This window comes from Pongo pygmaeus, chromosome 1 (genome assembly GCF_028885625.2).
Source record: "Pongo pygmaeus isolate AG05252 chromosome 1, NHGRI_mPonPyg2-v2.0_pri, whole genome shotgun sequence".
In the NCBI taxonomy this organism is placed as follows: Eukaryota; Metazoa; Chordata; class Mammalia; order Primates; family Hominidae; genus Pongo; species Pongo pygmaeus.
In genome coordinates, this window is record NC_072373.2 from 95,635,758 (window position 1) to 95,651,556 (window position 15,799).

Sequence of the window (15,799 nt, forward strand, 5' to 3'; positions counted from 1 at the left end):
GCACCTACACATGCAGCCTGCCCTGCACGCCTCACTTAAGACGCCAAGGGAAGGAAAAGCTGCATTTGCCTATCACTCGCTGGGCACAGACCCTGTAGGGGCATGGAGATCCCTGATGACGGCAGCGAATCCTTCCAGGGGGCCCCCTTGGGCTAGGCCTGTCCCGGCACGTTGTGTGCATTAACTCACGGAAGCTCCAATGGTAACTGACTTCCATAGATGAAGGTTCCTAAATGGCTTTTCTGCTCTATCCAGCCTAGTTGGTTTGGTCTCCCTGGCCCTTTGTTCTTAGCTTTCCCCATCCAGTGGCCTCCAAGTGGCTAAGAGGAGATTTTATCAAGAAGTGAAGCCCTACAGTATAAAATACAGAGTCTATTGTGTGTTGTTCAGGCTGATCCCATTAGAGAATGGTTTGGAAGCGGACCCACCTTCACCAGCCCTGCCACCCAGCCTGCAACCAGCTCCCTTGCTGCACTTTGTATAAGCCCTGGGCTTTCATTAGGGTTCTCTGCCCAGAGCACCCATTCCTCTGGGCCTGCCTGGAAAATGCAAGCCTTGCTCCCGTGTGGCACCTCTGTGGACCCTCATGTGTTTGGGTCAAGGTCATTGCCCTCTGCCTCCATCCCCAGGGCACCTTGTCTGCCCCCTGATTGCACCCCTCTGCAGATGTCTGCCTCCTTGGCAAACCCCTCTCTTGGGCTGAGTCCCTGAGGGCAGGGGCTGTGTGGTGTTCATTTCTGTATTTCAGTACTTGGCACAGAGCCTGGCATGCAGCAGGTCTTGGTGTTGGGGGTGAAGGGAGGGAGGAAGGGGATGGGGTGGAATAGGCATCCGGGCAGAGGAAATGGTGCTGATGTTTCCAGTTGGTTCCTCCCAGGGCGGGGAAGCTACAAGCCCCTGTCTGACTCAGAAAGGGAGGCCTCTGTGGACACCCCAGAGCCCCCTCTAGAGACAGCTCCACGAGAGCCCCAGCCACCACGGCTTCCCTCCAGACTCCCGGGAGACGCCAGTCTTTGAGATGCTTCAACTTTTTTAAAGGAAATCGCTGAATATGTTTGGTAATTTTTTTTGACATTTTTCCTGTTCAGGAGCTTGTGATTTCAGATTAATCACATCCACATACATTTAGACTGTCGGCTTGGAAGGGAAAATTTGAATTTTATTACTGCATGATTTCATCCAAAGCTATCTTACCAACACTAAAAGGATGTCTACAATGAGGTGCAAATCATGACAAAACATTTTATCTCTGGGACCAAGCTCATGGCGGGGGGCCAACGGGATGGGGGGCTGCAGGTGGGACCTGGGTGGGCACAGTCGCAGCCCCTTCAGTAGCCTAAAGAGATCTGTGTGAGCCACCGTCACTGCTGCCTCTTCCTCAGCAAAATATCTCATTTCCTTCCCCCCTCTAGGTTTGCCCACAGCCCTTACTCCCAGGAATGGCTGTTCATCGACTAACTCCTGTCTTCCCCTTGGCAGGTACCATGACCAGCAGGACGTAACTAGTAACTTTCTGGGTGCCATGTGGCTCATCTCCATCACATTCCTTTCCATTGGTTATGGGGACATGGTGCCCCACACATACTGTGGGAAAGGTGTCTGTCTCCTCACTGGCATCATGGTGAGTACCCGCCTCTGCCCATTCCCTACCCTCAAAATGTGGCAAAGAGCTGAACTCTTTCTTGCAAGCACATAGGGGCCTTCCTAGCCGCAGAGCGGGGGGTGGCTGTTAGTTAACCGACCTGCGTGTGTGTCCCCTACACATAAAACGTCAGGTGGGAAATCTGCAATGGTTTCTCACTTTTCAGCTGACTTTTCTAAGGTAAGAATGAGACCTGGACTCCTGGCAGTTAATGGTCTATTCACAGCTCCCTCAAAATGGGCTGGGTGAAGCTGGTCCTGGCCCAATGCTCTGATGCCCACCCCACTGCTGTGCAGCCACCCAGTTTGCTCACCTCCAGTGAGCATTGGGGCTTGCAGTTTATTGTCCTCCTTCCTGATGCCTTGGTCCCACTGACCTTGGCACCATTTCTGATCATGTTTAGCTGGAACTCACAGAAGCAGGGACTGGGGAAAGAGCACTGAGTCGGCCTTTGGGACCTGAGTCCTGGACGGGGCTGTCCATGTGGCCCTGGGCTAGCTCTTGCCTTTCCCAGGCTTCTGCTTCCACCTCTGCCTATGGAGGGGCTGGGCTCTGAGTGCCAAGTGCTTTGCAGCACTGGCATTTGGCAAGGCTGTGATCCCATCTCCAGGTGCCCAGCAGGTGTGCTGTGCCCTTTCAAGGTGTATCTCTCCTGCCCAGTGCCCTACTACCCACACTCGACACTCTCGCAGAGGCACACACTCTCGCCTGTCACATGGCCATCACAGTGTGGCTTATGAGAGGGATGTGGGGTCTGAGTTTCTGCTCACTGTGGACCCTTGGCCAGGCACTCTGCCTATTGGACCTGAGCATCCTCCAGGGGAAAGTGAGATGGAGGGCCTGCCTTGCCCTCCCCATCGGCTTGTGCAAGGACCAAATGCAATGATGTATGTTAAAGTGCTTTGAAAACGAGAAGCCACACACAGGTCAGTGTTGGTGGTGTCCTCAGTGTCCTTCAGTTGCAAGTTGGTGAAGTGCTCCCTTGGCCTTGTTGCACTTTGGGTCCAGGACAGGCAGCTGCTGCTCTTTGGCCTTCGTCCTGGAATCCTAGAACAGTGTCAGAGCAGGGTTGGACACTTTCTTCAGAGGAGGAAACTGAGGCTGAAAGAGGAAAGCACATCTAAGCCTGGGTAGTGTTGGGGGAGGTGGCGGGGTGAGAAGTGGTCAGGCTGTTTGTGGTGTGGCTCTGGGTCTCCATGGCTGGAGACTGCAACCCTCCCAAGGACAGCCCCCCCTCCACAGCCCCCCTCACACCTTTGTGAAAATCCTTCCTTGCAGTGATCCCTCAGATTCCATTTGTCACCCCCATTGCCTCCAGGAGAGATGAAGACCCTCTTTCTGGAAGGGCAGTGACCCCTTTCTGCAATGGAAAGGGAGGGCCGCAGGTCTTCCTGCAGGGTCTGAGTGAACACCTCACAGCGGCTGGGGGCTGCCCCCACACCCCACCCCACTCCGCCTCGTTGGCTTCCTGGGGCTAATATTGGTGGACCAGACAGTCAGACCAAGGCCTGGGGCAGTCGGCCTGCTGAGCAGGAGGGGCCAGGCTCTCTCCTCCTTTCTGACTCCAGTCCAGGGCAGGTCCCTATTAGCAGGCAGGTCCTACCACAGCAGCTAATGACAAAAAGCTTAGCGCTGGGATTGTGATAAATCATGGGTAAGTGCAAGGCTTTAGAACAAATACCTCCCATCGGTTAGTAGGAGTCTGTCTTGGCATAGCACCAACTGTCACGAGGAAACCGGGGAAACACGCTTCTTACCAGAAAGGAATGAAATGCCACCGAAGGCCAAAGCTTTCCTTCTTAGAGCCACTCCTGGGGCTTTATGCCTCAGAACCAGCTCTCAGCCAGGGCTGGCACAGAGCAGGGTTGCCAGTAGGTGGATGGGCCCTGCGGGGAGCCTCTGTTATTTTAAAATACCAGCCTTTCTCCCTCTCAGCACATAGCTATCCCCATCCAAGAAGCAGCACCCCAAGGACCCGGCTTCCTGGTTCCTGGACTCCGCATCTCCCGGCTGTACTCTGGCACAGCTGAGCAGAACAGACGAGACCCTTGCCTCACCCCTGCCTCTCTTTGGGGTCCGGAGGCTGTTTGTCTTTCAGCACCCCCTTTTGCTGTCTGGGTCTGCAGTGCTCCCCCAGAGAGAGTGTTCTGTTCCCTGTGGATTGAGGTGTGATCAAAGTGGAAAGAACAAACGGACGATGAGGAGCCAATTCCCACCTTCCATATGAAAAATACGGCCCAGGCCTTTCATCTCTTTTTGTACAAAACCCTGTGCATAAATGTATACCTTTCTATATATGGGAACAGGGAGGTTTCCTCTATTTATTGTCAGTGTTTTTCACCCAAATTAAAGTCAGTTACCTCACTCTGGGGTCAGCCACAGTGAGGAACCCTGGTGGCATTTTTCTAGCAAATGTGATTTTTCTAGCTGAGTCACTCCTAGCCAGGGTTTCACTTTGCTGAGGATCCTTTCCCCTCCTCCTCCCAACCTCCCAACACTATGTATAGCTCCCAATTATTATTGCAAGTGCCTTTACTAAAGGTAGGGCTTCCTGTTTGGTTACCATGGACACCATGAAGGCCAAGGCAAGGCCTGCTTGGGAAGAGAAAGGAAGGATTTGTGTGTGTGTGGCCTGTAAATAGTCTTAATCATTGTTTTCTCTCGGCAATCCCAGTAACAATGTAATTATCAACCATTAAGCAGGGTATATAATTGTCTGAACAACTTGCCATGGCTGGCACAGACCTGGTGTGTTTGAGAGATTTCACCCACAAAAGCAGCTACATTAAAGTCCAGCATCTTTCCATAAGGATTTTTCATGATCATGGTGACAACACAGTAGAGAGAAAGCTGTCAATATTTAGTATCCAGAATTGGAAATGACAGTGCAACCTAAAAGATGTGCAATGCTGACCTTCTGATTCTGTAGGCATCTGGAAGACCCCAGAGCCCCCAAGGCTGCTTGGCATAACTTTGTTTCAATCTAGACTCTTTCTAAAGCTGGACTCTCACTCTGTAGACCCTTCATTAGTTATGGACAAACAAGCAAAAGCTTCCGGATGTCTGCAGGGACGCTGAGCTTTTCCCCAATGGCCTCATGAGTGATGCCTCTGAACTGCCAAGGAAAAGTGATGATGAAGTAAAAGGTAGCACAAATTGAGTCATTTTGGGAGGAGGCAAAAAGAGGGCTCAGCAAGACATCTGCTTAATGTCAGTTTTAGAAGATGAGCTTCTCCCGAAACACCTTGGTTTCAAACCAATTGATGTTATTTTAGTTGTTGCATGGAATCTGTTGCAGAAACAGAATCCAACTGTAAATCCTCCAGGCTTCCCTCCTCCATTTGTCACTTTCATTTGTGTTTTATTTTATTTTATGCTTCTTTAGTTAAGAACACCTCATACTTTTCCCCTTGGGATACTTGTTTTTCCAGCTTCTAAGGTTTTCCAGCTGGAAAATGTTTCTTGAAAACAAGAGGTGGGAGGACTGGTGTGGAGGAGTCTAGGTCCAGATTTGGGTCCGAATCTCTAGAGTTAGGCGTGTTCACCCTGTCCCAGCCACCCTCCCTCCATGCACTCAGTGCTCCCTCTCGCCCACGTGCCTTGGGAAGTTCCAGCTCATCAGAAGTGGACCCCATCCACTCCCCTCGCCCCATGGAACTGGAAGTTGGACAGAGCACATCCAGGGACTCCAGTTGATGTCCCCTGTGGTTCAGAACTTGGCATATCTGAAAGCAAAAGGCTGAGTCATGGCTCTTCCCCCTAGTCTGACCCCAGGGAAGTCATAGCAGCAGCTGTTTACCCTTTCCCGTCCCACTTCCTCCCTCCTCACACACCCGCTCTATCCACCAGCCATTTCAAAGATTCCACAGTTAGCCAGGCCCACGGTGATGTGTCTCTTAAAACTAACCTGCATCACTGCCATGTGACACAGCACTGCCAGGCTGCCACTGTGGCCTGTCAGACTATTAACTCACCTAAGTGAAAGGGCGCAGCATCCCAAAGGGGACCCAGGGGACAGGCAATCCTTATACCACTTGAAGATGGACACAGCAGGGTGGGATCCCTTGGCACTTCCTTCATGTCCTTTAAAGGGCCAAAATGGACTATTGACTTCTGGCTCAAGCCTTAGGCTCCTTGTTCTTCCTTCCTCTCTCAATCCCATCAGCCCATCATTTTTTCTTATTCCTCAGCCTCCTCCTTCTCTCTTTCCCCCCTTGACCGTTGCTGTTTAGGATGCAACACAACTTGTTCCCCATCTCATTTTCTGCCCAGCTTTACCTCTCCCTGCACCCACCTTCTCTTCTCCTCTCTTCTCTTCTCTTCTTTTCTTTTCTCCTTTCTCCCCCCCTCCCCATCCTCCCCTCCCCTCCTCTCCTGTTCCATTGTCTTCTCTCCCTTCTTCATTTTCCCTCCCCGCACCCCACACAGTCTGCAGAGGCTCAGCAGTCTAGGCTTCAGTATTCCTCCACCACTTTCTGAAGGCTGCTGATGTCTGGCCCCATTTTTATGAGGTTGCCTCTTAATGGAAAAGACCAGGTTAGGTGTCATTACTGGTGACTGCCCTAATTACATCCAGTCAATGGAAAAATGAAGCTGAGAGCATCCATTTAAGTTGGAATTAAGCGTTAAGAACGCAGCATCCTCTAGAGAAATACTCACAAGGGAGTCATGACATCTCTATGTTGAAAGAAACAGGGAAGTGTCATCTAGTCCACTGTCCTGCCTCCAGAGAGAAATTTATCTTCATCATGTGAGGCAGATGGTTCCTTAGATAAAACACTCTAGCTTCTAATTAAAAGCACCCCCTGCATTCAGCCAGCTAAAGTGTGGGCCATGGCAAGCGCTGTGAAACACCCCATCTAGACCCTGGAAATTTAGAATGGTGGATGATTGATTGTTGTGATTACATTCCCAAAGTAGCATGGTACAGGGAAGCTCCCTCTTCAGGCCTACTGGACCCCAGCTTTCAGGGATGATTTAAGTAGAGTTTTGCCTGGGCCTAGCGAGAGGAGGGAGAATGGAGCCTGGGGAGAACCCTCTCCATCTGATGTTCCATTTTTAACGCTATGATAGAGCCCTCTTTTTGGGCTTTCAGCCCGAAGTACTTTTGGAACTCCATATAAAGGAGAGGGATGACACTCTGTCCGGTCGAGGGGAAGGGAGCACACATCTTCCCTCTAGGATGGCTTCTTTTAAGCTATTTTTTGCTTTTGGAGGCATGGCTAAATTGATTACAGCTACAGACCAGGCTGTGCAACTGCCCAGATCCTTTGAAAATTGGGCACAGAGTCTCCTGTAAGTCACAGAAGCTGAAAAAACACAGCCGTCCTCGAACAAAAGAGGAAAATGAGGTCAGAAAAGGAAAGTTCACACAGACTTGGTTCTTTTCACTTTGTGAAAAGGCCAACCAATGTACTGAGAAACACTAGATTGTTTTAATGGGGACCCTTGTGGGAAACGAGGAGAAAGCATTGTGAACTTCAACCACACTGAAACTTCACACAGGCTAGCCTTTGTCAGCCTGTGGGATAAAGAGAGAAAGGGCTTCTAAAAGAGAGAGTAGGGAATGGATCCACCCATATGCATTCCTTCCAAGTCGGTTATAGATTATAGTACCTTTGAAAAACATTCTTTTCTGCTTCTCACACATTTTGTAAGACCTGATGATCCAAAAATGTTACTGACAGATTCCTTCCATTCTGGGACCTCAACTGCTAGACTGGGTTCTGTGGCAACTAGAATTACTGTTTGACATATAGGTTCAGTTGTTGGCTTTAATAAGTTCATCATCTCTTTCCATGAGTGGTGGTCAGGGCGGCACAGGGCACAGCGTGCAGGCAGAGGGCGATGGTCTCTGACAGGAGTCCACTTGCAGAAGGACGGGGCTGACTCCCGCTGCCTGCCGAAGAGCCGGGGGGATAGTGAGTCTCTGAATTCCCCCTATGCTCACAAGCCAACCAAGAAGCCTAGTGAAGGGGATTTTAAAATGCATTGGGAGAATGTTGGAATGTGCAGGGAATTCCCTGCTTATTTCCCAGACAGTCAAGTATGCACCCAGAGGATTAGGAGAGAGAAAGTGAGTCCCACCATTCTTGGGGCTCAGCAGAGCCTGCTTCCTTGCCCACCCTCCCCCGGGCTCCCCTGGCATTGACCTACTGAGCAGACTAGGATCGCTGTTCCAGAAAATCCCAAGGGTCTGCTGCGGGCTCATGTAAAATCCTGGTTTTGATCCAGCAGAAGTGGTGGTGTCTTTAAAATCTCTGCATGGTGGTGAATTCATGAGCCTCCTGGTGAAGGCAGGAAGGAACCGATTCCTTGTGCTGAGTCATAGCCTAAACCTTGAGGTGAAAAAGCCCAAGTGTAGAGCAAGCACAGTCACTGAGTGCACGTGTTCGTGCCAACCTGGGTACCCTCTGTGAAACAAGCCCTGGGGAAAGGTATTGCCTCTTCATTCGATTATTTTCAGGAACACTCTCAGCCACTGGCAGGTGTTCCATCTGCACCCCAGCTGATGGCCTATCTTCTTTCCTCCCAGGCCTGCTTGTCTAGAGCTGGCGGTGGGATGGAAAGCTGGAGGTGGGATGGAGACCTGCCTAAGGGAGAGAGGGCCCGTGTGTGCTGGCCCCTCTGTCTTCCGCTGCACAGTTTGGCAGGTGACCAGGTGCTTATCTGTTGGTTAAACCCCCCAAAGCCTCGGCGCCACCCAGCATCCTTCTGCATTGAAACTGGCTAGCTCAGCCTCCCAGAGGTCAGCTGCAGAGCACAACCCAAGAGGCACTGCAGACCCCTCTGTGTGTCAGGACATCAGAGTCCTGACAGATTTCCACAGATTTTTGTGCCTTGGTCGTGACCAGCCAGAGAGCTCAAGTTCCCACTCCACTCCTAGGAAACTACCCCCGTGGCCGCCAGGCATGTTGAGTCTCTCGTCTTGCCTCTTAATGATATGTTCTTTCCCCTCTGGTCCTCTTGATGTCCCCCCACAGGGTGCAGGCTGCACTGCCCTTGTGGTGGCCGTGGTGGCCCGAAAGCTGGAACTCACCAAAGCGGAGAAGCACGTTCATAACTTCATGATGGACACTCAGCTCACCAAGCGGGTAAGATGCCACACAGCCATGTCTTATGAGGGACTTAAGGCCATAGTGGAAGCCAATCAGAAAGCAAATGGTCCAACGGGTACGGTGGCTCACGCCTGTAATCCCAGCACTTTAGGAGGCCAAGGTGGGTCGATCACAAGGTCAGGAGATCAAGACCATCCTGGCTAATACGTTGAAACCCCATCTCTACTAAAAATACAGAAAATTAGCCGGGCATGGTGGCACACACCTGTAGTCCCAGCTACTCAGGAGGCTGAGGCAAGAGAATTGCTTGAACCTGGGAGGCGGAGGTTGCAGTGAGCCGAGATCGCACCACTGCACTCCAGCCTGGGTGACAGAGACAGATTCCATCTCAAAAAAAAAAAAAAAAGAAAGAAGGAAGGAAGCAAATGGTCATGTCGTATGGGTTTGCACCAGGCTTTTAAAGGGCATGTTTGAGGGAACCCCAGACACAAAATGGAAACAACATGTTCATACGCCGGGTTCCTGCCTTCTGTTCGATCACTGTGCATGGTTCAGGCAGCCAAATAATTTTCCTGGTAATTTAATTAATAGCCTACAATGGTATAACCTGCCCCTTTGCCTGATGATACCAAATAAATCACCCAGTATGAGGCAATGTTTTTTGTTTATGCTCAAATATTTTCAGGATTCTCATTAGGAAGGGCAAAACTATATTGAAAATATACCTAAAACTATAAAAGTATATTGAAAATGTACCTAAGTCTAATCCTTTAAAAAAATCATTTAAAGAATCATTCTATGCTGGGCGCGGCGGCTCACACCTGTAATCCCAGCACTTCGGGAGGCCGAGACGGGCAGATCACGAGGTCAAGAGATCGAGACCATCCTGGCTAACATGTGAAACCCCGTCTCTACTAAAAATACAAAAATTAGCTGGGTGTGGTGGCATGCACCTGTAATCCCAGCTACTCAGGAGGCTGAGGCAGGAGAATCACTTGAACCCAGGAAGTGGAGGTTGCAGTGAACCGAGATCGCACCACTGCACTCCAGCCTGGGCGACAGAGCGAGACTCCATCTCAAAAAAAAAAAAAGAATCATTCTAGTAGAGCCCACATTCCTAAATAAAATTGTTCATCAAAACATCATCATCCAGTTTTTCCCTTTTGGGTTTTCCGGGTAACGTTTCTCACTTGAACCATTATGAAAGTGGTTATGGAAGATGAAAATCTGAAAATATGCAGGAACGGGTAGACCATTTAGCTGCTGAAAGTTGGACACCCCACTGAATTGTCCGAGACGAAAAGGCCCATTTAGAATAGACAGATACAAGCCTTCCAGAATAACAGCAGGCCAAATGGGCAAGGCAGGAGCTGTTTATTCAAGGACAGCTTTTGTGGAAAATTCTTTAGAACTACAGCCTGAAGGAAGGTCAGTAAGATGATTTCCTGCAAGACTGTCCTCTTTCTGAGACGAGACAGAATTAAAACCCTGTGCCCGTGTCTCGGCCTCCATAGTCTTTTTCATTTAGGACTGAAGTAGGTTAAGGGACCCATGAGCAACCAAATTTTGATTTGGGTTTTTGAAAGCTAGAGAAAATATTCAGTGATTAATGTTGCACAGCAGCAAAAATGTGTTAGAAATAGAGACAAAGGCAGGAAGGAAGAACAAAAAGAGAGAGAATGACAGAGGGAGCTGCGAGCGAGCTCTTGGGGAAGGCAGTGGGAGAGTGTGCAGCGGCCAAGGCCTCTCCAGTTTCTCAGCAGAATTATTTATGGTGTTTGATTGTTTGGTCTTTGATTACATTTATTGGATTCTGTAAAGAGCCTTAACAGACATTAAAAGGAACTGGTACAGGCAAATATTCTTATGTTGTTGACATTCAAGTGTTTGTACTTGGTACATCATGGCCCTGAGCTATCAGCTGCACCAAAGAAAGCCATGATTTGTCACATCACGATGGCAGTGATTGAAGGCTGTTATCACAGCAAGGCCTGCCGGGAATCCTGCCACTTGGCCACTCTCTTTCAGCCCTCTCTAATAATGGGTGCAAAAGTCATGCTCAGTATTAAGGAAATTATTCAAGTTATTGAAACACATAAATGCAAATCCACTTGCATCTATTTTCCTAAAGCAATTTACTGAGGTTTCACTGAATTGAAACTACGTGCCGGAGTGAGGGCAGGGAGATGTTTTGCCTCCAAAGCCTTCTCATAAGCTGTTTACCAAGAGTAGAGACATTAGCAGTCTCTCTGTTTATCCTGGTTTTCTTTTTTAAGCCAAGTATATTCTTTGTATTTGGTGTTATTCCTTTGTCCTCTCCATTTTTCACCAAGTAGATCAGACGCTAGAGGAAAATAAAGCTGAGGAAAGCCAGCTCCTTTGTATGCCAGGAAAATAAACAATTTTTCTGCAATATAATTGTAGAAGATGAGACTGTGGTTGCTAATTTTAATCTTTCAAAAATGATTCTCTAACATCCTCCTCAATTCCACTTCTTGAAAAGTAGGACTGAAAATCAAATCAACAAATATTTATTGCTTATCCATGAATCTCAGGTAGCTTTTTAATCGAATAACATCTCACTTTTCTGAGAACACTTAAATCTGTTGAAATGTCTCTTTAATATCCAATATCTTTTCTCAAGGAAATAAACAACACAGGAGGGATGGTTCTTACAGAGAGAAGGTTTTCAAAGCTGGCAGGACTAGAACTTCTGAAGGTTCTTTTACATAACCTTAATTGAAATGAAACTGGATGTGCGCATCCTTGGCCTGCTCTGGTTTGAGCTGACTTTGACCTGCTCACAAGAGAACCCCACCTTTCTTCCCCTGGGGATGCCTGGCCTGCCCTCTGTCCTCTTGAAATTGTCCATTGTATCCAGCTGGAGTGGCTCATTGGTCAAGAAGATGCTAAGCAGCCAGGTGCGGTGGCTCACGCCTGTAATCCCAGCACTTTGGGAGGCTGAGGTGGGTGGATCATGAGGTCAGGAGTTCGAGACTAGCCTGACCAACATGGTGAAACTCTGTCTCTAATAAAAATACAAAAATTAGCCAGCTGTGGTGGCACACACCTGTAATCCCAGCTACTCAGGAGGCTGAGGCAGGAGAATCGCTTGAATCTGGGAGGCAGAGTTTACAGTGAGCCGAGATCCCACCACTGCACTCCAACCTGGGCAACAGAGCAAGACTCTATCAAAAAAAAAAAAAAAAAAGAAATACTCATTCTCAGACATGATCCTTAGAAGCTCTTAGCCAGGCGTGGTGGCTCATGCCTATAATGCCAGCACTTTGGGAGGCCAAGGCAGATGGATCAGGAGGTCAGGAGACTGAGACCTTCCTGGCTAACATGGTGAAACGCTGTCTCTACTAAAAAAAAAAAAATCCAAAAAAATTAGCCAGGCGTAGTGGCACGTGCCTGTAGTCCCAGGTACTCGGGAGGCTGAGGCAGGAGAATTGCTTCAACCTGGGAGGCAAAAGTTGCAGTGAACTGAGATCATGCCACTGCACTCCAGCCTGGGCAACTGAGCGAGACTCCATCTCAAAAAAAAAAAATAAATGCTAAGCTCATTCTATTCATAACATCTCAGTGAATTCTCAGAGAAAGATCCAACATGAAGGAGTTGACTGTGGCATAATTGCAACCTCTTCGGAGTGGGCAATTAGTAGATTTGACAGATAAAAGCAGTCTCTTACTGGTATATGCAACCTTGATGCTTCAAAGACCTAAGCAAAACGAAAAAAGGAATTGTAGCTATTAATCATAGAAAATACCCAAATTGTTCTAGTGTTTATTCATCCTGTCTTGCTCTAAAGACTGCAGCCTAGCCTTTGCCATGAGAGCCAGCGCTATTTTTATTTATTTATTTGTAGAGAGGGAAGAGGGCCTGATAGCACTGGGTAAGAACTCAGTTTCTGGTTTTCTTGAATCCCATGCTTATCTTCTTTCCTTGTATGACTTATCAACTCTGGCGGCAACGTCATTTCTGTATTTAATTCAATCAGATCTTCCCACACTGACTTCGCAGTGTCACTGCCATTGTTATTCTATAATTATAACTTATTGCTAACCTCTGGGCTACTAGATAATATTTAAGTACATGATTCACAGAGGGACTGGAAGAAAGATACTAGAGCCCCATCTTTTCTGCCACTTCGTGTTTTCATGTCCCCATCTTTCTGTTTTATGTAACTAAACAGATCCATCACAGAGGCCACTCCCTGGGTGCCACACTCTGTACTCTGGGGGCACCAAGATGGGTAAGAGGTGATCCTTACCTCCATCCTTAACCTCTGGTGGCTGACTGCCCTCAGGGAGCACTTCTTCTTAAAAGAGGTAGAGGGGGCTGGGTGTGGTGGCTCACGCCTGTAATCCCAGCATTTTACGAGGCTGACGTGGGCAGATCACTTGAGGTCAGGAGTTCAAGACTAGCCTGGCGAACATGGTGAAACCCTGTCTGTACTAAAAATACAGAAAATTAGCCAGGCATGGTGGTGGGTGCCTGTAATCCCAGCTTCTCGGGAGGCTGAGGCAGGAGAATTGCTTGAACCCAGGAGGCGGAGGTTACAGTGAGCTGAGATCGCGCCACTGCACTCCAGCCTGGGTGACAGAGTGAGACTCCATCTCAAAAAAAAAAAGGAAAGAAAAAGAAACAAAAAGGCAGAGTGGGCTGCTATGGACACACTTGGCTTGGGAGGCACCATGGACGGGAGATATTTTCTTTGCGGTACCTACTCTCCACATCAAGCCACAGTGAGCAGAACCTTCAGACAGCACAGTGTGCTGACGATCATATCTCCTTCTTGCTGCAAGGGTTTCTTGCCCCAAGTAGCTCATCCAAGTACACTTCCCCATGAATTCAATGAGTAAGACCAAAACTAAACCCACAACTTCCCTAAACTAGTTCCTTCTCCTAACTTCCCTGATGTGCTCCTGACATCGTGTTCTTCCAGATGCCAGGCCTAAAGACTTAGCCCCATTTCTGACTCCTCTGGGCCCTGGACCCCACAGGGGTCTGAGCACTTTTTGTGTCTGAATCGACCTTGCCGTGGCTGTTCACGCATGCCCGCCTCTCCAGGGCCTCTGCCCCACCACTCTTGAAGCCGCCATCTTCTGTCTTGCACTATCACAGCAGCCTGCTACCTGCTCTCCTCACTTCGGCCTCCCTCACCCTAGTCATCCTGCACTCTGCTTCCCCATGGATCTCCTTAGACTCTCAGGCTTAGCTCTGAACATATTACTTCCTGCTCAAAAACCTTTAAGTAGTTCCCCCACCTACTATCTCCTGAATGACGCTGAAGAAAACTTTTCTTTAATTACAAGCATATGCCAAAGTTTGATCATGATCTTGCTAGAAGAAAATTTTCTTCAGCAGGCTAATTCAAAGATTACTCTTAGTAGTGGTATTTCATAGGAAAAACAATGGTAGTCATTGTTATGCCAGATATAGAAGGTTTAGCTAAGGACTGCTAATGGACAGCTGGTTGGGCTCAACGGTGGATTTCCAGAACAAGTCTTCATCTCTTTACAATTGATCAGATAATCAATAGGGCAGTTATCAGGAATGCTAATTCTCCCCAGAAGAGGATTATAAATTACATCACGCACAAGGTTCTGTCCCAGACAGATTGGGTGCAGGTTTTCTTTAGCAACAGTCACAGAAACAATGTGCGTTTAAGCAGGAAGGACCCTTAGGGAAGAGCCACTCCAACCCAGATGAGAAGACAAAGGCCCAGAAAGGGGCGAGGGTGGGCCCCCGGCCTATGCAAGATCCACTTTGCTCTCAGACCATCAGGCAGGCAGCTTTAGGGCGGTCAGTTCCTTGGAACTCAGCATGGGGTTAGGGTCCCAGACCTGCTGAAGAGAAAAGCCAGCTTAACTCCACCCTGAGGATCACATAAATAGCATTATAGAATTATCTACCACCCATTACCATATTTCTACAGGGAGAACCTCAAGCTCCAACTTTGAACAACGGAAATACATCTCCTCTCTCTCCACCCAATTTCCTGCCAGCCAGAGAGGTGGAGCTCCCAGTTCTAAGCGGTCAGTGAGGGCCTCTGGGTGAGGCAGGCAGAGAAGCCTGCAAAGGGAATGTGGAATAGAACAGGGAGAGGAAAAAGAGGAGGTGCAAGCAGAGTGATGAAAGAGAGGGCAGCCAGGGAAGCCAGAGCAAGTCTATGGGGTGGCGATGAGGGGAGAGTGGGCTTGGCAAGTGGGAAAGAGGAACTGGCCCCCTTCTCTAGTCCTGTGTGTAATGGACACCTTCAGTCAAGGGCCGGATTGCAGGTTCTCCGTTAGTGATCTGATCATCACTCAGCCTAATTTCAACCTGTGTAACTCCTTGAAGTTACAGTCATGCACTGAATAACAAGTTTCAGTCAATGATGGTGCACATATACCAAGGCGGTCTCAGAAGGCTATAGCAGAGCTGAAAAATTCCTCTCCCCTAGTGATTTGTGTTACAGTTGCCTACATTACAGGAATGTGCCATACAGGCTTGTAGCCTAGGAGCAATAGGCTATACCATACAGCCTAGGTGTGTAGTAGGCTGTACCATCTAGGTTTGTTTAAGTACACTCTGTGATGTTCACACAGTGAAGAAATTGTCCAAGATGCATGTATTTAAATCACACCCACCGGCCAGGCCTCCCTTTCCCCGTCTCCAACCTCCAAGTAGAATAGTTCCCTGGCAAGGGTTCCTGGCAGCGTAATGGGCATGCTAGTGATTTCTTCTCTGGGGGGCTCTGCTAATGGGACTCCTGGAATTTCCCAGGGCTCCTGGGGCTGCTGGAGGCTTAGGGTGCCCAAGAAAGGTGCTCTTTTCATCCCCCTTGTACTCCTGCCCCAAGCATTCTTGCTGCAACCGACAGCCCCTCTGTAACAGCAAGTAGCAGGTTACCTGGGCAGAGAGGTGGCCAGAGCAAGTCATTGACATGGGATGCTGTGGCCAAGAGCTCAAGGAAGAGATGTGTGTTCTGTTGTACGTTTTCTTGCGGGCTGGGGAAATTAGAGGGAAGGAAGCTGACATTTATTGGAAGGAGAGAATATTAACAAAGGTACCATGTATTGAGGCATATGGCCAGGATCTGTGCTAATGTTT

General features: G+C 48.7%; 1 protein-coding gene across 8 annotated transcripts in view; it reads left to right on the forward strand.

Moving 5' to 3' along the window:
- The window catches only part of KCNN3 (potassium calcium-activated channel subfamily N member 3), a 163,549-nt gene that overhangs the window by 135,267 nt on the left and 12,483 nt on the right, over nt 1–15,799 (forward strand). For all 8 annotated transcript variants that reach the window (XM_054460262.2, XM_063659627.1, XM_063659669.1 and 5 more), the window contains 2 exons: nt 1,480–1,621; nt 8,626–8,736. In XM_054460262.2, the coding sequence (XP_054316237.1) occupies nt 1,480–1,621; nt 8,626–8,736 (253 nt within the window). The remainder of the gene's footprint in view (nt 1–1,479; nt 1,622–8,625; nt 8,737–15,799) is intronic.